Raw genomic sequence first — 26,476 nt, forward strand, 5'->3', positions numbered from 1 at the left:
TCAGCAAAACGTCCGATGGGCCGTTGCCCCATCACTGATTCCGCACTAGATATGAGGGATATTGAGGGTGCTATTTTGAGGGAAGAATTTTTGTCTGCGATGCCTGGGGATGAACCCTCTTTGTGGTGTCTGGACACGCTTCCCACCAACACGACGGATGCAAAGGAACCCGGAGGAGACACATCTCAGTGCTGCCTTGCATGCGGCATTGAGGTGCCTCAGCATGCAGTTGCATCTGGCAGTGACTGAAGAGGGTAACATCCGTTGGTTCCATGCACGGACGGGGCGACGGTTGCGTGGGCCACTCCACCCTACGATGGGGGAAACGTTATTTGCCGTGACCACGCGCAGGTGTGCACGATATCCGCCACCAGCGGTAGCCTACTTCCAATGGTTCCGTGGGACGGCGAGGAGAGAGCATGTGAGCAGGACGGTTTCACCGGCATCTACTGAGCAAGGACTGCCACGGGGCATCTGTCCCCGTTGCGGAGAGCATTGAGACCGGCCGCGGCACGCCACCAAAGGATGTCGACTTAGCTGCTCCCCAGAAGCATCCGTTGCCAGAGAAGTGGATCCAGCCGGGATGCCCCGACAGACCGCAAGAAGCTTCTCTCGGTGACAGGGACCGAAGCAGCGAGACGGACGGCAGGCAGGACACGCCTCCGACTCCCGGTGATGACACTGCTGCTGCTGCTTGTCCCTGTCCGCTGCTGCTTCTGCTTGCCTTTGCTGCCGCCGTGGCAACACTCCATCGAGTTGCGGTGTGGATGGCGTTGCGCTGCAAGGCGACTGCGCTTTCTCCTGCTTGGCCTGCACTCAGCATTGGATGTCCAATAGGAAAATATTCATTTCAATGGGTGCCGTTCTCCATATGCATGTGCTGTATGGGCTCTGTTTGGCTTTTTATTTGAGATTGGTTGTATTTCCGTTGCACACAGCTCTTCTTGTTTTGGTTGCCGATGTTGGCCACCATATGATAGTATGGCATTGCTTGTGTGTTTGTTAGATTTTCTGAGACGCACATACACAAAAAGCGGTGCGAGTGAAATGTGCGCACACAAGACACACACATACATATCCAATCACATTTTCTGTGTGGCTTCTACTTGACATAGTATGCGGGGCGGGTTGGTGCGAGCAAGGCCGACGGAAGCGGGCAGCCGCGTGAGCCCAGCAATGGCGTTCGTGGTTGTGTGCGGGATTATATATTCCATCAGATGCTTGACGCCGTTCATGGATCGTCTAAAGTTTTTTTTTTTGCGATGCCCATGCTGCGTCTGTGCTGAGCTGCTCACTGCGTCCCCATGGCCTCATGGAACACGACATGACGTTGCTCGAGGACCTCTTGACACCGAGGCAGCCGATTATGAGTAGCCCTGCGTTGTACTTTTTTGCCGTGGAGGATGCGTCTGTGAGCCGCGTGGTTGAGGATTGGATGGCAAAGGTTCCGTACATGGAAGTACACATCTTTGCGCTCGGGTACACCCCGCATCGCAGTCCTCAGCAACTCCCGCGGGTCCGGATAGCGCCGAGGGCGATGCGTTTGAAGGAAATTATGTTAGGCTTTGCCGCCCCTGAGGTGCTGGTGCTCCACCTCAGCATGCAGAATGGGTTTCCTCTGCTGCTGTCGCCGCTGTCACCTCCGAATTGAGTGTCCGTTGTGGACGTTGCGGCGTCACGTCTTGTGGCGGCTCTTCACGCCATGAACAACAGTGTGTCTGTCATTCGCCACCACAACAGTGGCAGTATCTGCCATGGGCTTGCCAGGCAATACCACGACGAGCCGGATTTCACTTGGGGGCGCCGACAGCTGCGGCAACCCGGTGCGGATCATCGTTGATTGGGGCTGTGTCATGGTGACGCCGCTGATGTGCCAACGCACATGTCAGTGTCTGCTTGATGACCTGATGCCGCTGGAGAATAACTTGTATGAGCAGACCTGTAGGAATCGTCTGGGGGTGGACTCGAAGCGGCAGTAATTGGTGGATGAGGAAGATGTGTACCGGCGCTCGTACCGTCATTGTTTTCTTGCGCAGTGCGTGGAGGAGCTTTCGGTGGCGCTGAAAAAACTCCACGCGTATCACCCGGGATTGGCGCAGGGCGTGGAGCCGAAGGCCAATCTTGCGGAGTTGAGCAGTGCGGTGCGGGCTCCGCCGGAGTTTCGGGAGAGGCAAGCCAGACTGTCGCTGCACATCGATGCTTGCGCGGGGCTTGTGGTACAGTACCGGGAGAAGCGACTGGCGGAGGTGCGGGAGGTGGAACAAGACATCGCCGTTGGGCACCAACCCCTCAGGAAAAACCTGGATGGCGTGCAGCACCTGACGAGGGATACCGCCATGCCCCGGCCAGTGCGTCTGCGACTTCTCCTGTTGCTTGTGGCTGCGAGCAGCACCGACGAGTTGACGGAGGCCAAGAAGCAGCAGCTGATCCGAGACGGTGGACTGACGCCCGACGCCCATTTGTCCGCGAACCTTGAGCATATGACGAGGAGGGCCGGGAGCGTGCAACGATACAGCACGGCGTCGGCGCAGAGCGGACGGAGCACGAGTGCCTCTGCGAGCAACGCCGCGACGGACGAGGATCCGTTTCTGAAGCAGGCCTGCATGCTTATGGAGACGGCGGACAGGAATAGGACGCTGCAGGTTGGGCTGTCGTTGGCATCTATGGAGCGCGATCATGTGATGAGGACAAATGGCGCGAGTGGTGGCCAAAACAGTGGAGAAGCAGGGACAACGCCGGGCCATTTCAAGGGTGTGGTGGCAAAGAGGAGAATCATCCTGATCTGGGTGGTGGCGGTGGTGGAACGATTGCCCTCGCAACTCCTCAGCGCATTCTGCTGATTGTTTTGGGTGGTTTGGCCTGCAGCGAGAGGCGCTCGGTCCATGAGATATCCAAAAGACATGGCCGTGAGGTGGTCATTGGGGAAACCTCGATGCCGCGTCCTGAGATGTGTTTTTGCAGGGACTTGGCACCCCACGGCAGTAGAACTCACGGGCGAGACACGCAAAGGAACGCATCGAGGGCCAAAGAGTGGGAAATGTACAAACACACACGATTGCGGGTGTCCATGGGGATTGTGTGCGCTTCTTTCCGCATTCAATTCCTCTCCAAGAAGTGTTCAATACGATGCGCGTGTGTGTGTTTCAACGGCCGCGCTGCTCGCCTTTTTTTTTTTTTGCCTGCGTGTGCGGTTGCGGACCATTTCTCTGCCACGAAGAATGCGGTTAAAAAAGGAAGGACATTTGTGGAGCATGTACCCACGGCTTCAGTGTTCATCCACTGATGCTGACCTTTCTTGCCGGGGCATTTGTGCACGCTTTTCCACCAATGTCTATTTTTTTTTTTTTGGCAGAGGAGGCAACGGGTGGGCATTCGTGAGTGCTGCGGCGGGCTGTTGTTGCCCTCGACGGGACGCGCTTAACGGTGACAGCTCCATGACTTTGTGCACAAAAGGAATGGGAATTTCTCCGGATTCTCACCGCAGGCGCATGCCGTGGATGGTCGAAAAGGAGTGTGTGCCCGGTGTTGTTCATAGCTCCAAGGAAAATATGGTGTTGGATGGCGCACAACCAGTGGATGTGGATTGTGTTAACCGTGCATCGCAGGTGGATCCGCTGGAGGCATTGCCGGCGACTGTGAACAAATGCTAGTACAATAAATGCAGAAGAATGAACATTTTTTAATTGGCTTCTCAGGCGGAATCAAATGTACTCAGGCAATGGGTTTACCGCGAGGAGTGGCAGGAGGGGACGCACGACGAGGACGCCACCAGCATCGTCATTCATTTCCGTCGCCGCGAGACCACAACGCAGCCTCATGCGACTACACGCCTTGCGGATTTTCCGAGGTGGCATGCGCTGTTTCGCTTGGCGCCATTGTTCCCCATTCCCGAGCGTCGGTGCAGACTCCCTGTCGATGCAAGTTCCTATCGCTTGCGGGCACACCCATTGATTGATGATGCGGCCGACACCCCAGCCCATTGCTGGTGCTTCTGGCATGACTGCTGCACCGCCCCCAGCAGCTGGTGCAGTGGGACTGGGACGAGAACACAGCGGACCAAGCTCAGTCAGATGGTGCTGGCAGCCCTGTCAGCGTCTCGCCTACCCCAGCGACCCACCCACACCACCGGCGAGCACAGAAATCGACGGGACAGGGAAGGCATTGACGGAGTGTCAGGACACCAGTTGTCTTCCCAAATGACTCCCAGACAAACAGCAGGAACAATTAACGACAACATCATTCACCAACAATGAAAAAGGAACAGCGACCACCGCCGACAGCGACAGCAGCACCGCGGTCTTCTACACCAATTCCCATTTTTTGCATCTTGTTGTTGTTGCGTGTGCGGCTGCTGCTGCGATGGTTGCCGTGACTGCATGAAGTGGTGTGCGCTGAATATGAACGAGGGCCGATGGCAACTGAACTGTTTTTGTGATGAATATTGGCTGCACTTCCCGTGGACCAACAATCCACGTGGTGTGCGGGGATCTCCTTTTTAATTGTTACTTTGCTTTTTTGTTGCTGTGTGCGCTGCACCTCCTCTTGTGTGTGTGCGTACCCTCCGTGAGGGGTGCAGACACGACAAACCGCTCTCTCCGTGTGTACATGCGGTGGAGCGTTGTGTGCCGCTCCTGTTTGCTTCTCCCTCCTCCATCTGTGTGTTTGTGCTGCGGCAGGGCTGTGTGTGTGTGTGTCTGTTGCCGTGGATTGGAGTGTGTGTCGTGCGTGGTGTGCGGCGTACGGTGCATGCCTGGCTGCCGCTCTCTCCTCATGTGGTGTGCCCTCTGTGTGTGTGTCTGCCGCACCTCTCGTCTCCCCTGTTGCTCTCCATGTCCCTCACTGTGCAGATCAGCTCCACACCACTGAACGACCACACTCACGATGACGACGTGCCGTCTGCTGTGCGCCCTGTTGTTGCTCGCCCTGTGCTGCTGCCCGTACGTGTGCATGACGCAGAGTGAGGATAAAGCTGGTAAGGCTGGAAAAGATTCCGGTTCAACAAATTCTAATCCAGAAGGACAAGATCATTTGACGGAATCGCCTGGTAAAACTCCTTCTCCACCAGAGAAAAACGAAGAAGGGAGAGGGACGGAAGATTCACAAAAAATGGAGACTCTTGCGTCACATACAACGGCTACAGTAACCGAAACGCCACAGCCACCAAATACTTCCCATAATACACAGGATCAAGATGATGGGAAACCCACTACTGAAGATGCAGGTATTGATAAGAGCAATATGTCAAATGAACAAAATGAGAAAGAAAATGCACCAACTGCGAAAACAACAACGACAACGACAAAGGCACCAAGTACCACCACCACGACCACGACGACGACCAATACGCCAGAGGCACCAAGTACGACGACTACCCGCGCACCGTCACTTCTGCGCGAAGTCGACGGCAGCCTCAGCAGCTCTGCGTGGGTGTGTGCCCCGCTGCTGCTCGCCGTATCCGCGCTGGCGTACACCACTGTGGGCTGAAGAGGTGTATGCGGGCTGTGCGTGCCAGCACTCAGCCACGGGGATTTGTGTGCGTCCACTGCAGTCCGATGTAAATAAATAAGAGAAAATAATGATTGTGTTTTGCTTCATTTGCTTCCGCTGCCCTGCTGTGTGCTCCGCGTTGCTGCTCCCTGTATCCGTCACGTTGAATACATACCAGACACATCCTTATGCAAAACACGCACACAACTGTTTGCGTGGACCCACTGTTGTGTGCTGGTTCATGCACGCTGGAGCCATTGGGCGCAGCTTCTTGTTTTTTTTTTTTGTTTTTTTTTTTGACTTTTTAAACTTTATTGTTGCTTTTTTACTCGTGTTTTGTTTTTAGTTCTTTTGTGTTTTTTTTTTCTCATTATTTTCTGCGGGCGGTGTGTTCGTGTTTCCCATTTCCACTGGTTTCTACTGCCTCATGGTATGTGCTGCTTCTGGGCTGCTGCCATTTGTCACTGTGCGTCGGTTGTGTGTGGTGTAGCGGACGTGTCTCTCCCTTTTGCTTTCACTCTGCGTTGACGGGGAGTTAGTTTGTGCTGAAGGCTGCACGCAAGTGACAGGAGTGATGGCGATGATGATGAGTGGCCGTGTGCTGCTGGTGTGTGCCCTCTGCGTGCTGTGGTGCGGTGCCGGCGGTGTCTGTACTGACGAGGTGGTACCTGTTGACGAGCCACCTGTTATTTCTGCGAGTGGTGGTTCTGGAGCTGCCGACAAAGACACTGGTCGTACGGTGCCTGGTGGAGCGGAAAACCTTTCTGCACAGCAATCAAAGCTGCAGAAAGTTGGGGATTCGTCACCCGGGATATCGTCATTGGAAGCTGCCTCAGAGATTGAATCAACAAAAGAGCAGACGCAATCCGACCACGAACACAAGGATCCAGTGACACCTTCACAATCATCGGGAGAACAGCGGCAAGATGAACAACATGAAGGTCCACCAGGGAAACCGGGGGCGTCACTCGGTCAAGAGGAGAGGAAGCATGCATTAGATGGAGTTCCAGAGAGAAATGATCCGCCACCTGTTTCAAGTAACAACAATACCGTCAGCAGTAATAGTGAGGAGCGCACAGAAGATACTCCGAGAAGTACTGAAATTATTGTTGCAGCACCGTCAGATGAGGGGCAGGAAGATGAAAACGCCACTCCTTCCTTGGAACAACCTCGGGAAACTTCCACAGCCGCACCGGCCATTACCACTCAAACAAGTTCCACGACACCGACTGACGTTAGTGAGAGCAACACCGTCAAAATGAGTGATGCATCACAACAAACAGCAAAAACAACCACCGCTGCTCAAACAAATCATACGGCGACACCTGGCGACAATGACAGCAGCACCGCGGCCTCCCACACCGCCTCCCCTCTTTTGCTTCTTCTTCTTGTTGCGTGTGCGGCTGCTGCTGCGGTGGTGGCCGCGTGAGAGTGAGGGAGAGAGCCGTGCACCGCCCGCACACACACTCGTCCTTCTCACTCTCTCTGTGTGTGTGTCCCCTTGCATGGACTCTCGCCCTCACCTCACCCCACGAGGCACACACATAATGTGCCCATTGTATATATGCATGCACACCCATGCATGCCTGTTGGTGCTCTCTTTTGCACCACACGCACCGCTGCCGTCCTGCCTGGCTGCATGGGCGGAGCACCGTAACTGTTTTTGTTTTGTTTTTATTGCATTGAGTGGGCGACCTCTCTCTCTCTCTCTCCCTGTGTGTGTGTGTTTTGCTTTACGGGAGCAATGAGAGTGTGTGCGCTGGTCGTCCCACGCTTCGGCTTTTTGTTGCTGTTTTACTTGTGTTGTGGTTGAGTGTACCCATTACCCTTGTTTTTGAATTGGTGGGTTGCTTTGACTGCGAACGCCTAAATTGTCTTTTTGTTTTTTTTCTTTTGAGATATTGTCAGTGTTTCTTATTCTTGTCAAGCCATGAAGTATTTTCTTTTACGTACAGCATGCGTCAGTTGATCCACGTCACCCCACGGTCTGCAGTGCTGCTGGTGCTTCTGTTTGTGATGAGGTTTGTGTTGTGCTGGCAGGTGCTTTGCTGCCAGCCTGACGTACTCCTGCTCCTCTGACAAAGCGGTGCGTGCCCACAGGGCGAAGTCGATCCCGGCTGTGGTGAGGGACGTGCCTTTTGGATCTGAGGGTGCGTCGCAGACATGCAGCGTCATTGGGAGGAATGGATGGGCGCCCACCCGCATCAATGTGTCGACAAGGGACCTGGATGGTACCAGGAAGTATTGCAGCTCAGAGCGGTAGTACGCAATGAATTCATTGGTGGCAATTGCGAGTGTGAAGGTGACGTTTTTCTATGCTGAGAAAAGGGAAATATTTGTTTCGTTATACTTTGCTGCCACTGTTCGTTAATTGCCTGCGGGCTGTCCGTAGCGATGTGGCCAGTTTTTCCGTCTTGAAAGGTGCTGTCGTGCGAGAGGGTGTGTTTCCAAATAGTCGGATGCTCAGTTTTCGAGGACGGCGGCATTCCCACAGCGTGTGCGGCAGGGCTCCCGTGGATTGTCGGGGGCTCAGCGGCTGGTCGGGGTTGCAGTAGCGGAGGAGTGGCTGAAGGGCTACGGCTGTCATTGGAGCTTGCAGAGGTGCGTTGTCCGTTTTTTGCTCGTTGATACGCTTGACATTTTCGGTATTGACCTGCGCGTGAGGCACTTGTTGGGAAGACCGTGGAGCTGTCGCAGAATCCACATGTGAGGCCTTCTGCAACGATTGGAGTGCCAGGGTTAGTGCGTCGGGCGTGTGCCTTCATATTGTGGACGGACGAGAAGACGCTGCTGCAGCTTGGGCAGGGCGACGTTGATCTGCTGCTCGTCATTCTACGAGGAGGTGCCGTGGACACGCCAGGTGGAGGTTCCGGAGGAGGTCGGGGCGGTCCTGCCTCTTCAGTGTGGGAGGAGCAGCACCACCGAGATAAAGGGTTGCTTGTAATCTGCAGGGCGCGTGCCGGTCTGTCGAAGAGTGGGCAGGAGGACGTCCATCAGCCGCTTGCTGGTCGGCAAGGAGTGGCGGTGCTCACGTCGGGAAGAGGTTCCGGCGGAGGCAGAGCACAGACGCGGTCCCAACAGTACCGCAGCACAGCCGATCCCAGAGGGCAGGGACGTAGCGCTGCCATGCCTCGGAGCATCACAGGCCTTGGCTCGAGAGGGCACCAAGCTGTTTCGCACGGACCAATAGCAGCATGGAGAAGCCACGGCAGAGGGCATGATTGCGGTCCTCCCGTTTGCGGAGTAATTCATCTCGGGGCAGGCTGCCGCTGCAACACACTCGGCCTGCTCCATTCCGTCCGTCCAGATACATGTGGGACTGTCACGGCTACCGCTCGTACGGTGCCTCGGTGCATCTCCAACCATGCGGTCACAGTGGCCAGAGGCGTTGCACACGCCGAGGTGGAAGCATCACAGTCAGCTTCACGCAGGGAAATGGCGACATGTTTCCGTCGTGGCAGCATGCCTGCCTGTCGCGGGATGCCGTCCTCCGTCCCTGCAGCGTGGGATGGCAGATGGTGGTCCGAGTCCATGTAAACGGGTGGACGTCCAGTGGGAGACACGCAGTACGCGTTGTGCAGTCACGTCGGGAAACGAGACGCTGCGGCCGCTGTTCCACGTTGCCTGTGCCGGGTCGTCGGACAGCTCAGAGTCCATGCCGCTTGGGGTGGCGGCGAGGTCCTCTCCTGCCGTCATGGACGGTGAGCAACCGTCCCGCGGCTCATGGTGTGAATTCAGGTCGCAAATAACCGCTGCGGGGCCTAAGCGACGAATGTTGCCCGCAAAGTGAGCAGCGTGAGCCATTGCCATGGAAAGGCTGCGGAACTCCACCACTTAAATGCTGGGGCTGGGCGGTGGGCACACGCGGAAGGCGGTGGTCTCCAGGCAGTTGGTGCCACGAGCGACAGGCGCTCGCACGGCAAGGTGTGGCGCACCAAGAAGGCCACGCCACCGGCACGCCCACTGCAGGCCTGGCGGAAGACACCGCAGCCAATGAGCCGCGTCGCTGGGGCTCACTGGTGCCTGCACTCCTGCAGAAGAACCATGCCGAGATGGTGCTGCGCCAGTCGAGCAGCAAGGGCAATCCTGAGGGGCAAAGGGCCTGAAGTGCTGAGCTGCCAGACAACTACGAGGCCATCCTCATCGGGCTGCGGCTCTTGCGGACACCACCGCAGCGGATGGTGCCGACGGAGTGACCGCAATGAAACGACTGTGCGGTTCTGTCAGTCGAGCTGCAGGCAAACCGCCTCGCCGCTCCACAACCGACAGAGCGTGGGATCTTCTCGAGGGGTGACGCCGTCGTGGTCCCCATCACGGTCGCAGCAATGGCCTGCTGCAAACACTCCCACAGAGAGACAAGGAGAGTGTGTGGAAGAGTGTGCCGAGAACACAGCGACTGCCATCGTGGCACCGTCCGTCACGCGTCAGCACACACCTAGCAACACAAACACACAAAACAGCAGGCGGGATGCAAGAGAACACGACAGTCCTTTTCAAAGCCCACGCGCTGCCGCAATCGTGTTACTGTTCTCCCTTCCGGCGCGCCCTCCAACCCCTATCGCTCCGCACAGCCGACGAATCCCCATCTGCCGATGGACAGCAAAAGAGACACATCGGCACGTGCAGCCGCTGGGCGGAGATCAATCCGTAGTTATACCAGTCACCGTCAATGACAAATCAAATCAGTCAACTGCTGCACGCCGCCAACATCCCACCCCCAGTATGTCAATGGAATAATTCGCGTGCACAGGCCTTCCCTCCTCGCGAGGGCCACCGCAGCCAGAATCATCTGCATGTGTGCATCCGTTCTCAGCATTCACGCCGCTCCACAACGTGTGCAACATGGCATGTGTGTGCATGTGCTTGTGTGTTTGGCAGCGCCTATAATTGCAGAGCAGCTATGCCGCACAAGAGAGTCCAAAGAAAGCGAGGCCAGAGAGATGCAGATGGCACACACGCAAATTACTCAAGCCATCACACACAAACACACACACGCAGCCCGCGGAATGGGTGCTCTCAACCACAACACAAGTAAAACAATAAAAAAAGAGTAAAACAATAAAAAAAAAGCCGAAGCGTGGGACGACCAGTGCACACACTCTCATTGCTCCCGTAAAGCAAAACACACACACAGGGAGAGAGAGAGAGGTCGCCCACTCAATGCAATAAAAACAAAACAAAAACAGTTACGGTGCTCCGCCCATGCAGCCAGGCAGGACGGCAGCGGTGCGTGTGGTGCAAAAGAGAGCACCAACGGGCATGCATGGGTGTGCATTCATATATACAATGGGCACATTATGTGTGTGCTTCGTGGAATGAGGTGAGGGCGAGAGTCCATGCAAGGGGACACACACAGAGAGTGAGTGAAAGACGAGTGTGTGTGCGGGCGGTGCACGGCTCTCTCTCCCTCACTCTCACGCGGCCACCACCGCAGCAGCAGCCGCACACGCAACAAGAAGAAGAAGCAAAAGAGGGGAGGTGGTGTGGGAGGCCGCGGTGCTGCCGTCGCTGTCGGTAGTCTTCGTGTCATTTTCCACAGCGGCGGTTTCGACTGCTTTTTCCTTCGTATTGCCGTGCTCCTTTTCATCTTCTTTTCCTTCTCCTCTCCCTGCATCATCGGATTCCGGTGCATTCTTCGGCGTCCCCTCATTACTGGTGGTACTGCTGACAGCTGAATGTGGTGGTGGCCCTTGCGGTGTTGGGGGTTCGACGGGCTCCTCTGGAATGGTAGCGTAATACGTACAAATAAACTCAACGTCACGGTCATGAGTTACACCCGACTTTTTATCATAAAAAGCGTCACAAACCCCCTTCATCACTTTGTGAATACAGATCCTCTCAGCCGTCACATTCAGCTTCCCTCCTGTCGTGCTTTCATTCGCGCATTCTTCCCGAATCAGAAAATACCAATTCAAGATCAAATTCTCCTCATCCGTTCTTTTACTGGCAACAACACCGGCAGGAGCTTCCACCACCTCATTGGCAAAACCACCGCCGACACCGCACCACAGCACGCAGAGGGCACACACCAGCAGCACACGGCCAGTCATCATCATCGCCATCACTCCTGTCACTTGCGTGTAGACTTCAGCACAAACTAACACCCCGTCAACGCAGAGTGAAAGGGAAAGGAGAGAGACAAGTCACACAGCCACGCCACCAAACAGTGACAACAATAGCATCTCAGCAATACCATAAGGCAGCTGGAATTAGTAAAAAGGCAAAAACGCACACTACCCTGCAAACCAGAAGCGGGAAAGTAAAAAAGCACAACAACAGAGTTGAGAGTCCGGGAAGACTCTCAAAAAGTAAAAAATAAAAAAACGATCAGGCACGACTTTCGTTTCATGTGCCAAGCAGCATAAAACGACCGTGCGTTGTTGTGGATACATAACTGTTTCACAAGAAAAATAATAAAATAGTAAACAATTGTACTGTTCCACCAGCCCTCACAAAACACTCCTCACATTTCGTGAGGCATCCGGCCTGTTCCTCCAATCCCCCCTTTTTTTTGTGCAGTCCGCGGCACGCACAGCAGTAAGGCTGGCAACGGTGTGGGCCACAAACAACAAATAAAAGTAAGAAACACGTCACTCATGAAATGTACGGCGATTAACCATCGGAGGGAAAAAGAAAAAGAAGGGGTGCTGACTATCCCATCCGTGCACCAGCAGCAGCAGACAATAACAACGAATCATTAAAAAAGAAAAGAAAAGAAAACACGCGGAAAAAGCGGCACGTACGGTCCATTAGAAATCGCACAACCGCATTCTACGGCTCATAAACATGCCACGTCCCCACACACTCCTTGAAGTAAAGGCAGAAAATGCCCAAGGCACACACCCATGGACGGCGCCGTCACCAATTCATTTTGGGAACAATAAAACAGTGTAGCCATTGACATCAGTGGTGCCGTTTCCCGCGCAAATTCCCCCTTGGCGGGCACTGGCACCGCTTCCCCGCAGCCGCGTCAACGCCCGGATCCTGTGGCAGTTTGGCCGCAAAATTCCCGGGGCACAGTGTCGCTTTTCCCTCCTTGCAGCCCGCTTCAGTCTGCTTGCCACGCAAAAGGGGCATCTATAGTTCCTGCCTGGTCAGTGGGCGGTTGCACAGACAGACATGCGTCAGCGTCACCTGACTGCAGCCTGAGCCACTGCAACCGTCACCTCCAACGTAGAAGCATGAGACGTCGAGCAACTGCGCCCCACGTGTAACTGTCGTTGCTGAGCTCCCCAAAGTTTTGCCATCCACGCACACGGTGCCCACGCCGTTGTGGAGCCCAAATGCCACCCGGCACGTTCTCTCCAGCCCGCAGTTCCCGTGCTGCACTTCTCCCGCCTCACCGTCAAACGTCACCTCCCACTTATTGTCCGCCGTGACTGACAGTCCCACCATCCTCACACTCCCAGCGCCACCCACAGCGACCATAAGGGCGCTGCCGCTGCCCGCAGGAGCCGCCCCAATCGTCGCCGTCACCACAAGAGTGAAGCCTTTGTTCACAATGTGGAATCGTTGATTCCGCCACCGATTACCCACAGGCCACTCTGCCCACACTCCAGGCCCCTCAAACGTCGCACCGCCCTCAACCTTCGTTGCTGTCCCAACCACCGTGGCACTCGCCGCGACATATTCCTTCACCCAGCAATCCCTCTCACCCTCGTTGGACAAATATCCGACCAGCCCATCCGTGGGCATAGGAGTGCTGCAGGCACCGTCGGATGCGGTTCCCTCTTTGCTGGTGGAAGTGCAAGGCGTTGTGACGTTCTTGTCGACTGCATCCCAATTCCTCAGCGCAGTCCTTATTTCATCCAGCTGCTCAGTGAGGTGTGCGAGCACAACACGCCCTTGTCCTGCATTCCACTCGTACAGGGAAAACAGTTCACCACCCTTGTACCGCAGAGTATCTGCGTTTTTGAAAACACCATCAGCACATAACAGTCCAATGGGGTAAAATCAAGTCATATCAGTCATATAAAGAAGCAACACGCTCGTGGCTCTCCGAATATTATTCTGCCTGGGAAAAGCAAGCAGCATTACACTCCTCCCCTTGATGGATGCCGTCACAATTTCGAGTCGGCCACGAGTCGTAGCACTCTTCAAGGCCTCACTCAAGACATTCAAATGTGCTCCGCCGAATTACATCCATTCCTCCCCCATTTCACCGGAATCATGTACTTTCCCGTCATGGCCGCCACGCATGGAGGCCATGAGGGGTTTTCCCTCCCACTCAAAGAGATCGGGATCAGCGCAATCCCGTCAGCAAAACCCTCCGCAGGGAACCCCCAATTCCTGCCACAGCCCTTCGAATGGATGATGGCGCAAACTTTTGTGTTGTCCCCCTTCACAGCCACAAGGGGAAACACAATCGCGGTGCCATTCGCCACCACGCCCCTGCCGCCAATACCCCAGAACCCATTCCATGACTTCTCTCGTAGCTGGCCGTCAACAACAGCCTTGGAAAGGCTCCCAGCACCCCACGTGATGCGCTTGCCCACATCGTTGGAGAGCAACAACGTCACCCAAAAACAGGCACAAGCTCCCACATGTGTGGAGTTTCCAACATAGCGCTGGCGTTTTTCGCAGGAAGGCGCTCCACAGGCAGAAAAATATTGCCGTCTTTCGTCAACGCCTTGGGACCGTTCAATTGAGACGCGTGAACCGCCTCTTCTCTTCGTTCCACAGCAATGACCGTCCTCCAGTCCGTCACGCTCTCCGCTGCGATTCCTTTCGTCCACTCCTCCCGTGTAAAACTCACGTACTTTGACCAAATGCCAACACTGGCACTAGAAGGGACTCCCTAATTGACCTTGGCAATACCCACAATTAAGCCATAGTGGTTCAACAAGAGAATGAAAAATAAACGACTTGACAACATTTTCTCCATAGCTGTTGCCTCTCAAATGCGCCAGAAGACACCCTCGTTTCCCATGGTACAAAAATAGCCATGGGCTTTGGATCACTCGACTTCTTCAGTGGCTGCAGCTCCAGTGTCGCAGCACATCATCACGACAAATAGGAGCAGCACCGTAGAATCAAGCAAACGCCGGGACATGTTGGGCCTCGGCGGCTCACTTTCTCTTCCTTCCCTCCTCCTTCCGCTGGACCCGGTCACGCGGCGATAACTGTGTGTGTGGGGTGCCTTCACTGCAGCAACACGTGAGAGCATATAAATATGTGTGTGTGGGCGGTGTGTGTGCTGTTGTTCCTTTCAGTGCCTTCGAATTTCACAGTGGCGTTTAGTGCTTGTTTTCTTTCTTTCCTAGCGTGTCTGTGTTCAAGAATTGGAAAACAGTAGCAACAGCGGCAATACACCAGAAAGGTCAGTGAGGAGCAGAGCAGAGCACCCACGCAGAGAGCGGGGCACGAGACAATCCGAAGGGACGGCACGGAGAACCATCGCCCACAGAAAAGAGCTGCAACACGGCAAGTCACGGCGGGCCGTCGGTGTGTGCGGGCCAGCCCTCACGCGGTGCAACACGCCACACCCAACAGGGAATGACAGACAGACAGGCAGAGGGAGAGAGGGAGATGGATGCCGCCAAGAGGCACTCACAATCAACATGGCCCGTGAGCATGCGGCCACTCCACGCAGGAACACAGGAGGAGAGGGTGAGAGGGGAAAAGAGCAAGAAGCAGCACAAACAGACGGAAGGAACAAAAGACAGGCGGGAAAAGCATCGCCAAAGGCCCTCGCCCTGGCCAGCGACTCCACACCAGCCCTCACACACACAAACCATCGCAGTGCCGTCAGTCCGCGGGTGAGAGGATTCGGCCCTCCACACAACAAACGCACACACCGCCAGCAATCAACCACCAATGGACAAGAACGAGAAGAGACACACCGCCACCGCCTCCAGTTCAATCCCACGGCCAACGGTATACAGCCACAGCCAGCTGCCGGCACACAACGCATACGGAGCTAGCAATCACCCAAAGAGCCACACGCAGGAGCGGATCCTCACCCAGCCATGACACGGAGCCTCACTCCATGCGGTCACACGGAGTGCATCATTTTCTCAATAGAACTTATTCTTCGTCCATCCCTTAAAGATGCTTCTGTTCGTGACGGGCTTTCGAACACAATAGAAGGAAATGGACAATGCAGTAACGCCGTGTCACCGCCAGCCACAATGATTCTCTCATACCGGGGCAATTCTCCAATTACGCCTCGTATGCACACACAATCAAAATAACATATAAAAATCACCCAATGTTTTTCACCAGAAACCAAACAATCCCTTTCCCTCCCCAATTTCTTTTTTCACTGTTAAATTCGATAGCGTTGGACATTTTGGCATTTGTGTGCGGTGCTGCTGCTTGGGGATGGTGCACCCGCACCGCATGCTCAGACACAAGCATCCAAAAATACATAAATTCCACAATTTTTTTTACCACAAATCAAAATGACTCGTTCACTTCCAATTTCCAAATTTGTTTTCCTATTTCGGTGGTTATTCCTCACTTCGGAGAGCTTCTTCTCTTCTAAAGTCTCTGCACGATATTGACACTTGGTACTGGCGCACCTCTTCCTTCCAAAACACCGAGTCTCACGGCTCTCGTCGTTCACATTATCGGAATTGTCGACATCACATCTCTGCCAGTCGTTCATCGGCGTGCTGTCTGCCTGCTGCACATAAATAATCCCCCACGACATGTCTCGGGATAACTCCTCCCAACCACTAAAATATGCCGCCACGCACTCAGTGAACTGCCGCACAGTGCTGGCGGTCGTGTGGTGCCCACCCGTCGTATTCATCCGCAGCCCAGCCAGCGTCATTGGATTGGACTCCGAGAAAAAAAGGCGTCCACCAGCGGAAAGTTTATGGCCCACGGTTTGCACAGCACCCCGTACTTTATTTTACGGATCGTTTTTTCATATTCATTCGGCAGCAAACCTTCATCTTCCTTGGGATGCAATTCAGGGGCCAACTTCAAGACGCAGGGCTTTGCTTGACGTCCTGTTGGCGGCTCAAACTCCGTGAGTTTCGTCGCCATTACCTTGACAAAGGCACTCTCCGTGAACAAATTCAAAGCAAACCATCCAAAAAAATTGGCAAAATATTATCCTTCGACGCCAACATCAGCTTCAAAAAGCTATTTTATTCTGTTGCACGTGGGAAACGTTCCAATGTCCGTTCCTCGAGGCAATCAGATATCGGTGCATTGAAAAGGATCACACCGCCGCCGTATATTTCCCTAACAAATTTCACAGGCTTGTGGGACGGATCCTCAGAATACCATGGCGACTCACCTCCCCGTGAAAAGTGCTCTTTCACAGTTACCTCGTTGATCGATTGCAATGCAAACTTCACCGCTCCACAGCGTTCCCTAAACGCCTCCTCATCAAAGACGTGACGTGGAATCGGTCCCAAAAGATACATGTGTTTTTTGACCTCTTTCCAGTATTCCGCTTGTTTCTCTTTAGTCTCATCACGCGTTATCCAGGCGCACATCGCCTTCACATCCATCTCGTCGGGGCACTTCACGATGATTCGCGCGGCTTGTAGTTGCTTCGCCCACTCATCATAGTTGGTTACCTTTGGGAATGACACCGCAATCATGCCCAATCCAGAAGTAGGCGCAAAATGTCTCGGTGGCGGCGCTCCCTCCTTTGCCACATCGTAGATAATATACACATTCCTCCCATGCCCCCTCAAACTTCTCAACTCCGAGATGCACATGTCCTCATCGCTGTATCTTGTCGCCGCTCTGGTGGTCTTGTCAGACACGTACGCATCTCGTCCACCAAAACAGTGGACTACCACTTGGAGTTTCTCCGCATCGCAGTGCGACAGCTGGTAGAGGAGGTACGAGCCGACAGCCACCGATTTCCCGATCCCGGGCGTCCCAATCAACACACGTCGCTCGGGCTTAAAGTCGATCCCGCCGTGGGGGCTGAACCACGCGGTTAGATCGCCCTTGACGATCTGCCACACTCGCTCCACCTCACAGTTTACAAAAACGTCCTTAGGAGGATCCTGCATCGTATTCCGCGAGTACGGCCATCCCTTCTCCGAGGCGAGCACCTTCAACACGGGAGGTGCTGCGCCGGATTGCTGCACAGCGTCATTCTTTTCGATAGCGTCGTCAGCTTTCTTGTACGTCCATGACTGTTCTGGCTTCCCCTCATGCACCCCCATTCCCATCCCCGTTTTCTTCCGCTCCACGCCCTCCGGAACTTCCACCGCATGGCTCCACCTCGCATTGTACACAGACTTGTAGCATCCCTCCAGTTTCTCCGGTGCGCTCGTCGTCGTTGGGTTCCTCGCCTCCTCGGCAGCTGCATCCAAGAAATGTTTAGTGGAGTTATGAACAGCTGCTTTTACCTCCGCAGCAGCTAACGACCACCCCGGTAGGTTGTTGACACCCTTATCGCAAAGCTTGCGTATATCCCCGTCGAAGATCACTTCACCCTTTACAGCTCGCTTCATACTCAAATAATGGCCTGATGCCTGTATTTCGTTCAACGCTCCTTTATCACGGATATACTTCGTGGGGTCCTTGAAAAACTCCTCCAGCAAGACATCCCGATTGGTGTCCACAATGCCCCTTCCGTCCAGTTCCCTCGTAAGAAAGTCGTTCAGCTTCTTTTCATTGACGCGAACTCTTCATTTAAACAGTACATCTTCGATATTAGTGGAAATGGTAAATTTCATTTCTTGCGTTCGTCTTAGCCTTCCCTCTGCCTCCCGCCTCGCTTCTGTCGGTACCTGCGTGAGTACCCCGTTTGGTATTCCCCTTGCAAGAAGAGTGATCGTATCCTTTCCTTCATAGTCCCTACGTTGCCCGAGAGAAAGCACACCTTCGTGAAGAGGCTTAGTAATGGCCTCCAGCGCTTGGTACGCAGTTAATTTAAGAATTTCTTCAAGAAGCCGCTGGTCTTGTACGTAATCATCCGGCTCCTGAACAAACACCTCCATCGTCACATTGTAGTCTTTCATCAACAGCCGCCCTGCCGCCGACATAATTCCAAAGGAAATCACTCAGCCTCACGTTGGTGCTGCTAGTGTTTCCCTCCTGCAGGATTTCCTCTAAGCTGCTGCTCATGGTCCACTGCGGCCACACTTCACTCCCCACCACATGTCGAGCTGCAGCGTCGGAACCATCACAAGAGCCACGGCGAGGTGCCATCACAACACCCGTGCGGTGAGGCATCCCACTCGCACCGCCCAACTGCGGCCAGCAGGTGCCGCTGGCTCCAAAGGACACTCGCGTCTGTTTCGTCCCGCAGTCCCAATAGCGTTGGGCGTGGCACTCGCACGGCTCGGTGGTCGGTGCGCCATGCAGCCGCACTGCAACGCCTCTCGGTGAAGCAGCCGAGGCCCACCGCCCCCGCAGCAACACGAGGCGTGCAATCAACCCCAACACCGCCACACCATCGCCCTTTTTTATTTTGTTTTATTCACGTTGTCGGTCTGTTTGCCCCATCACCGACACAAAAAATAAGTGCACACCTTCACAAAAGGGAAGGAACAAAGAGAAAAGGAGGCACGATCCCACCGTCCCGCCGCGGGTCAACACTCTCCTCCACCCACCACCATTGCAGCACAGGAGACCGCAGTCACATCGCAGAGTCAGCACCACAATGTGCACCACACCATCGTGCAATGAACGTTGGGCGGGACGCGGCCATGCATCGCCCCGCTCCATTTTCCCACCACTCAAGTGTTGCGTGCTCCGCACAAAGTAGCAAACACAATCAGAGTGCACACAAACCCAATCAACACCCTCACTCGATGAAGCACATTATTCCCAAGGAGTGACAACATTTGGGGACACACCAGCAGTAGCAGGCTGCATGGAATTTCCCTGCCAGCCCTGCAAAGAGACACAACAACTCTGCGAAGTAAAAGTGGCAGCCCCTCGGTGTTGCCCGCCGTTCACATGGCAGGAAGAATTCCACGCACGCATGGTTCCGGACTCCTCGCTGTTTGAGTGCACACCAACAGAAAGTAAGAAAATACGTGCGCACAAGATGGAATTAAATACGTGAAAAGTCAGCCTGCTTTTTCCGATGGCGTTGGCAAGCAGTCCCACACAATCCAATCAAAGTGGCACTCCGGACAGAATGGCGTCCGTCAATCAATAAAAAATGCGACACTGAAAAGGAGCAGAGAAGAGTTGGCGCATGCGATTGCCAGTGACAACTGTGAGAAACCCCCCAGCACCAACTGAGGTGCCGAGAAGCACGTTTGTGTAGAACTGGCCGTCAGGCAGAGAGGATAAATAAAACAAAAGGCAGCAAACCCTCTCGTTCAATTTCTCCTGACCGCGACACCAGAATCAAAATACAATGGACGATAAGAGCGGCAACGCCTTCTCTAAAACATCTTGTCAAGAAGCCGCAGGACCTCAGGAGGGGAGGAAGGCAGCGGCAGCAGCCACAGCGGGGGAGGCAATAAAACGGCTGGCAGGCACCTTCACGTCGACGCGCACACCACATCCGAGTGGGCTGGGAGCACAGATCGAACCGCTCGGAAACACACGCATCAAATACGCAAAACAAAGTCGCGTTGAATCGACAGGAACTCCCCGCCCAAAACAAATTTAAAAAGTAGCGTTTTTCAAGGGGAAATCCGCTTTTCCGACGACGGCACGGACGCCTCGCAGGAATTTCTTGCAAATCTCCCTTCGCAGGTCCGCAAGAAAACGCAGCGGAATAAAAAGAAAGGCGCAAAGACGCAAGAAAAATAATCCTCCTAACCGACAAGGTGGCAGACCGCCCTCGCGCAAGTGGACAAAACACAACTTCACTCCGGTCTTGTGGTGGTCGTCGTCTCGCAACATTTTCTTCCTTCTCGTCGCAGTGCACATCCCCCTCCCACAAAGCGTTTGTTCGGGCCATGTTCCTGCGGCCAAACATCGCGCTGCTGGATCCCGCGGCACAGTAGTGAGGGGAGGAAGAGGGACCGCAGAAGGTGCGAGCAAATCCGAATTCGGTGGCGGTCGCTACAGTGAAGACTGACGTCCCACGCGGTGTCCCTTTTCTAGGTCCGGCCCTCAGCGTGCCATGCTCTCAGCGTGCCATGCTCTCAGCGTGCGGTGCGCCGGCCGCTCCGAACATCCACACGTGCTTGCGTCTCACCGTCGCTCCCAGCCCCGTTCGTTGGCTGCATCAGGGAGTCGCCATCCAGAGACGGGCATAAGGACGTTGCATCCAACAAAACCTTCAGAGGCACCCGCTGGGCCAACGACGACCGTCACTGCGGGATGTGTGGCCCTTCCGCCACTCACCTCAAATCGCACTTCTACGCCTCCTCGAGCTGCAGCAGCGGCATAAATACACCGGTCCACTAGAGACCGTCACCAGCCATTGCAGGAAGACCACTGTGCCCCAGTGCTATAAGACCCGAATTGCATTGACGGGCCACTTCGGAAAATCCTGTCGCATTCTCCCCCATTATGCGGAAACACATCCGTCGTGCATGTGTCCACCGCAGCCAAATGAATCTGGTCCAAATACCCTCCAAATCAAATTCCCCTTTCCTCAAGCCATTCCTTCATTCCATACGCCCTGACCCTCATCCGCACGTGCTCACTCACACAAACCGCCATCGACAGATGGTGGCCGCCCAACGCTCCGGAAAAACATGCCCAGCACGCACGCGCACAAAAAATGACATGCGCAAACGCACGGCACGACGGCGGAGAAGTGCACACCGAAAGGATGCGGCCCTCCACAGCAGTCGCAGCCCACCGCGCGCATCACACCCGCAGGAAGAGAGACTCGCGCTGCGCGCTCCCTCTCTCCTCCTTCCCTTCATGCCCACGAAGCAGCAGCCACCCGCAACCGCCAGCATACGCTACAAAAGAAGCCTCCAAATCGAATGAAATGTGCATTTTGTGCGTGCATGTGGTTGTGTGTGCCTGCAGACACACGAGGCAAAGAAGTAAAAACAGGAGCAGAGCATGTGAGGGGACGCACAAACAAAAACGTACAGCAGAGGTGCATGGCAGAAATAAAGAGAAAAAAACTGCTCAGGCTCACAATATTGCACTGCAGCCCAAGCAGCGGCAATTCATTAAAAAATTAATAAAAATAAATAAACAAAAATTCATCTTCACCTTTCCACACCACACACTTTGGAAAAAAAAAAGAAAAAAAAAGAAAATGAAAAAAGTCGTCCTCTATAACGGCTACACACAAATAATAAAAAAGAAAAGAAAAAGAAAAACACACACAAAAAAAGCACCCAACTACCGTGCTGCTCCAGAAATTGTCTGCATATTTTGTCCGAAAATAAAATTAAAAAGATATTTAAATGCCTTTCAGCCGTCCGACCCTCCATGTGTCCGCACATCGTTTATATTTCATGAGGTCATCTGCGTGTTGCTGCTCCCCTCAGCCCTCTCATCGGCGCGTGAGTGCGGCCCGCAGAGCACAGTCACTCGTGTGTGTGTGGGGACTGAGAGAAGCACGCAGACATGACGGGAGTCGCGTCACTCCATCGGGAGAGTGAGCGCAGCAAAAGAAAAAATCATCAGAGGGAAAGAAATGCTGACGAGGCCGACACCGAAGGGACTGTCGGCGCGTAAAATGCACACACAAAGCAAAAAAACTTAAAAACACGGCGGCAGGGTGTGGCTGTGTGTGTGTGTGTGTGGTGCTGCGGGTGTCTGCCCGCCCTGGCCGCAAAGAAAACAAAACAAGAGGGAAAGAAATGTGTGCTCCGCCCCACAGGCCCTCGTCGCACGCCCACACGTCACGGCTCCCTCAGCGCGCCGTTCGTCGCGGCCCCTCCTCATGCGTGCAGCAGGCGAGGCGCACAGGGCCGTCGTCACGAGCGTGTCGGTGGGTGTGCAAGTAGAGCAGTTGGGCGGGAAACACACGGCACCCCTCACAGGAAGAGTGCAGAAGAAACAATTAAAAGAGGGAAGAGTAGAAAAGAAAAAAAAACCGTCCATATTGGTTGCCCCCAAAAGCAAAAAAGAAGGGATGAGAGATTAGAAAAAAACATGCACAAAAAGGTTAAAAAAAAAACATGAAAATTTTCCTTTACGGAGAGTAATCCACTACCAGAAGTGTGTGCGTCGGTGGTGGGGAAGGGCTGAGGTGCTCGACGCAGAGCCACACACACCTCAAGAAGCGGCAATCCCCCACAATCCAAGCAGAAGGAGCAGCAGCAGCAGTCCGCCTCCGCAAACAGTGCTCCCATCACCATGTGCCCCGCCGTCACGAGCGGTACCGACACCCGTTGCTCCTGCCGCCAATGTTTTCAGGCCTGTCAGCTTTGGAATAGAAATTTTGTTTGCGTTGAGGACGCGGATCTCATTGTCATCCAACGGGCGGTTGTACAGCAGGACATTCGTCGCGGTCACAGGCACGTCTTCTTTGCTCCCTGTGCTGCCTCCATCCCCTCCAATGTGGAAGTGGGAGATTCCTTTCGAATCCGTGTTTTTCAATTCACATGACGCATCTCCCACGCGCTGACCATCGACGTACGCAGAGCCCTGGTTGCCGTTCCGTAGCACAATGGCCACTTGGTGTGTTGTCCCTGGCTCCCAATTACTGCGGAGTTCCTTGGTCGTTTTGCCACCGCACAGCACCTGCCACTTCCCCTCTTTGTCGTACGACAGTCCCAGGAGCACTGTATTCTTACCGTCATTCATCGTCGCACCCATCAATGCAATGGGGGTATCTCCCTTCGGCTCACCGTGGACGGACACCGTCGCCACAAGAGTGAAGTTGTGGTTCGCAAAGTGGTACAGCTGATTCTCCCCCTGACTGCCAACAGGCCACTCCGCCCACGCTCCCTGGAACTTCACGCCGTTATCCGCCTTTGCAGCCCCTGTTGCCACCCCATTCGTTCCTTTCTTTACTGTGGCGTTCACCCCGAGGTACTCGTCTCTCCATGTGTTATCAGAGAAGTTGCCGGACAAAAAGCCAACCAGCCCATCCGTGATCTTAACAGCGCTGCACGCATCGCCAGTTGAGGTGTCCTCCTTAGCACCCTCAGAAGGGCACAGCTTGGAGACACGTTCGTCCACTTCCTTCCACGTCGTCAGCACATCCTTCACCCGCTTCAGCTGCTCAGTCAGAAGCACTGAGACCATACCGAGTGATGATTCTCCACCGCGCTTCTTCTTCTCGTACAGTGCAATCAACTCCTCCTTCTTATTATCTCCACTTCTGTACAACAGGGAGCTGGCGGCAGCGTCATCATCACCGGATACCGGCCCAATATCAACAATGTGCGTATTGTCCGTCAGCCAAAGATGGAGTTCGCCCTTTTTCCTTGGAATACACCGGCAGAGTAACGAGCATCACATCCCTGTTCTCAATCGTCGCTGTGGTAAACCCACTTCCAACGCCCTTCACATTTCCCCTGTGTTTGTTGCCCCACACGCGCGAGAGTGTCCCGAGGGCCTCCGTCCACGAATCCCCCTTGTCACCGGACTCGTACACCCTGCGGCGGCCATCGTCACACGCAGTCATCATCATGAGTTTTCCCTCCCACTCTACTACGGAGGGATCACTGCAGCCATCGGCAGACATCCCCTTCGACAGATTCCCACCCCCAGTGGCTGTGTATATGATCAGCGAAACGGCCTTTCCATCCTTCGTGCCTTCCACGGGCAACACAAGCGCACCGTCCTTCATCTTAACACCCGATCCGCCGCCGCCAATCAGCCGTGTCAAGGATTCGTGTCGTTTTTCAAAATATGTCCACGGGATAACGGAAGCGTCGTTCCAATAAATTTTTTTTTTACCGCTGCTCCCATCATTACTGACGTTTCCCACAGCCACCAAAAGTCCCCATTTAGCTGCTGCAGCTGTCTGATCAACGCCTTTAGTAACTTCAAAACTGTAGGTTCCAGCAAACATGTGAATATCACTTCCCTTCACAACTGTTGTTGGCCGGCTCACACGTACTTTTGTCCGGCTTTGGGAATCCTCCTGATCTCCTGTTTGGGAAGCACAATCCTTATTTTCGGCAGGACATTCCTCCAGTACTTGTGTCTTCAGTTTATTTGTATCCAATTCTTTTGATTCCTTATCGCTCCACTCCAGGAGCTCCGAGGCAATCCCAGTAAAATTGCTTCCTCCCTCCTTCAACTGCGCCTCGGCAACGGCAAACACGCCACCATCCATCTCAACAAGACTGGGAGCATGGAGCGAATCCACTGTTTCTCCTTCTTTCTTATCTCTCCAGGCAAAAGATGGACTCGGTAAAGATTCCTGACCTGACGCTGGTTCAGCAGCTTGCGCAGCACCACCACTGCCGCAGCACATCATCACGACGAGGAGCAGCACCGCGGAAGTAAACACATGCCGGGACATGTTGGGCCTCTGCGGCTCACTCTCTCCTCCTTCCCTCCTCCTTCCGCTGGATCCGGTCACGCGGCGACGGTTGTGTGTGCGAGGTGCCTTCACTGCAGCAACACGTGAGAGCATATTAATATGTGTGTGCGGGCGGTGTGTGTGCTGTTGGTCCTTTCAGAGCCTTCGAATTTCACAGTAGCGATTAGTGCTTGTTTTCCTTCTACGTGTGTAATTGAGAAAGAAAAATAAAGAGAAAACAAGCCAAAAAAGAAGGAAAGAGTGAACACCCTCACCCACAGTGAGTGGCACCATCATCCCCGCCGCACTCACTACAAACAACAACAGCTCACGCACACAGACACACGGAACGAGAAGGGAGAACAGTGCACCGGGAACACACAGCGACTGCCAGCAGCAGCAGGAGTCACGGCGGGTATTTCGTTATTCACGCGTCAGCACACGCCGAGCAACGCCCACACCCAGCAAAGCAACCGGCGGTATGCAAAAGAGCACGACTGTCCTTTGTAAAGTCCACGCGCTAATTCCAGCCGTTTAATGCTTGTCCCTCCAACGCACCCACTCGACCGCCGGCGCACATCACCCCGCACAGCCGGAGAATCCCACATCGGCCGATGAGCAGCAAAAGAGACACTTCGGCACGTGTCTCTGTTGAATGGAAAGCAATACGCACGTATCCCAGGCACCCTCAATGACACACCACCCAATCAGCTGCATGCCGCCAACACCGCGCCCGCAACATGTCAGAAAAATGAATTGCAGGCTTTTTTCCTCCTCTCAAAAGCCACCGCAGCCAGAATCTTGTGCGTACGTGCGTTTTCAGCGTTCACGCCGCTCCAAAGCATGTACGACGTGGCGTGTGTTTCTCTCTGTGTGTGTGCGTGTTTAAATGTGCTTGTGTGTTTGTCAGCGCCTATACTCGCAGAGCAGCTGTGCGGCACAAGAAAGCATCCAAAAAAAGCAACGGCATTGAAAAGCGGATAGCACACACGCACTCCCACGGCGTCGGAACAGACGATGTTCTGGAAACCCAAATCGGCGGCTGTGGGTAGCTTGGTGCTGCAGTGGAGAAGGTTGCGGTGACGGACATTTCCTTGTCAACCCAAATTGAACGTAAATCTGCTTTTTTCCCTTGTGGCTACCGTCGGAATCGTTGTCTGCGGGATCGGCATAGCCGGGCAGAAAAACTAGACAATGAATGAGGAGGTTCTTCGTGAAGACACTCCCATCAAAGGCGGTTCCTATAACTTCTCCGCAAAGACTTCGGTGGGCGCTGCTTGAGGACACTTTTATACTTCCAGCTGCTCGTGAGATCCGCCAGCGAAGAGCGTTTTGCGAGACCTCGTGGCCCGGGTGGAACAAATGGCCGCGCCGCAGGAGGGAACTTGGCCCGTGACGGCCTTTGTCCTCCCGCTCGCGGGGCGCTCCTTCGTCGTAAGGGCTTTTTCTTCCATTCTGCCTGGCCGCCGCGCCTCCCTCTTTTCCGCGTCTTCCCTCCTTGTTTCATTTCGCCGCGGCGCTTCTGCCCATGGGAGGCGCGGTGCCATCATGTCGGCCCCACTCCGTGTCAAACGCCGCCCTCTCATAGGAGGAGACGTGTGCTGCGCGTGTGTGCCTGGGCAGCGGGGACGTCTCGTCACCAGCCCACCACCTCCCAGAGACGCTGGTTGCAGGTGGCAATGCGATTGGGGCGGTCCAAATGCTTGG

The 26,476-nt window shown here is 54.4% G+C and overlaps 3 protein-coding genes and 5 pseudogenes across 3 annotated transcripts, besides 10 other annotated features; 4 read left to right on the forward strand and 4 right to left on the reverse strand.

The window, feature by feature from the left end:
- Positions 1-5,044: part of a sequence feature (areas not merged during assembly with more than two copies in the genome that could not be assigned to a particular haplotype) that runs on past the window's edge.
- On the forward strand, positions 1,140-2,987 carry Tc00.1047053506767.209 (annotated as a pseudogene).
- On the forward strand, positions 3,379-4,020 carry Tc00.1047053506767.215 (annotated as a pseudogene).
- On the forward strand, positions 4,882-5,484 carry Tc00.1047053506767.220 (mucin TcMUCII, putative; the record flags this gene model as incomplete). Its single annotated transcript, XM_815594.1, has 1 exon — positions 4,882-5,484. The coding sequence occupies one exon, from the start codon at positions 4,882-4,884 to the stop codon at positions 5,482-5,484; it is 603 nt and encodes a 200-aa protein (XP_820687.1).
- Positions 5,045-6,024: a sequence feature (heterozygous, non-Esmeraldo-like haplotype).
- Positions 5,279-5,339: a microsatellite.
- Positions 5,762-5,785: a microsatellite.
- Positions 6,025-11,203: a sequence feature (areas not merged during assembly with more than two copies in the genome that could not be assigned to a particular haplotype).
- Positions 6,062-6,916, forward strand: Tc00.1047053506767.230 (mucin-associated surface protein (MASP), putative; the record flags this gene model as incomplete). Its single annotated transcript, XM_815595.1, has 1 exon — positions 6,062-6,916. One exon carries the CDS (start codon positions 6,062-6,064, stop codon positions 6,914-6,916), a length of 855 nt encoding a protein of 284 aa, XP_820688.1.
- On the reverse strand, positions 10,902-11,549 carry Tc00.1047053506767.240 (mucin-associated surface protein (MASP), putative; the record flags this gene model as incomplete). The annotated part of the gene is made up of 1 exon (XM_815596.1): positions 10,902-11,549. The coding sequence occupies one exon, from the start codon at positions 11,547-11,549 to the stop codon at positions 10,902-10,904; it is 648 nt and encodes a 215-aa protein (XP_820689.1).
- Positions 11,204-11,971: a sequence feature (heterozygous, non-Esmeraldo-like haplotype).
- Positions 11,972-26,476: part of a sequence feature (areas not merged during assembly with more than two copies in the genome that could not be assigned to a particular haplotype) that runs on past the window's edge.
- Tc00.1047053506767.250 lies at positions 12,565-14,655 on the reverse strand (annotated as a pseudogene).
- On the reverse strand, positions 15,831-18,452 carry Tc00.1047053506767.280 (annotated as a pseudogene).
- Positions 21,013-21,195: a repeat region.
- Positions 21,509-21,543: a sequence feature (AT_rich).
- Positions 21,575-21,607: a microsatellite.
- Positions 22,568-24,883, reverse strand: Tc00.1047053506767.310 (annotated as a pseudogene).

Source organism: Trypanosoma cruzi, genomic scaffold (genome assembly GCF_000209065.1).
Source record: "Trypanosoma cruzi strain CL Brener 1047053516725 genomic scaffold, whole genome shotgun sequence".
NCBI classification, from domain to species: Eukaryota; Euglenozoa; class Kinetoplastea; order Trypanosomatida; family Trypanosomatidae; genus Trypanosoma; species Trypanosoma cruzi.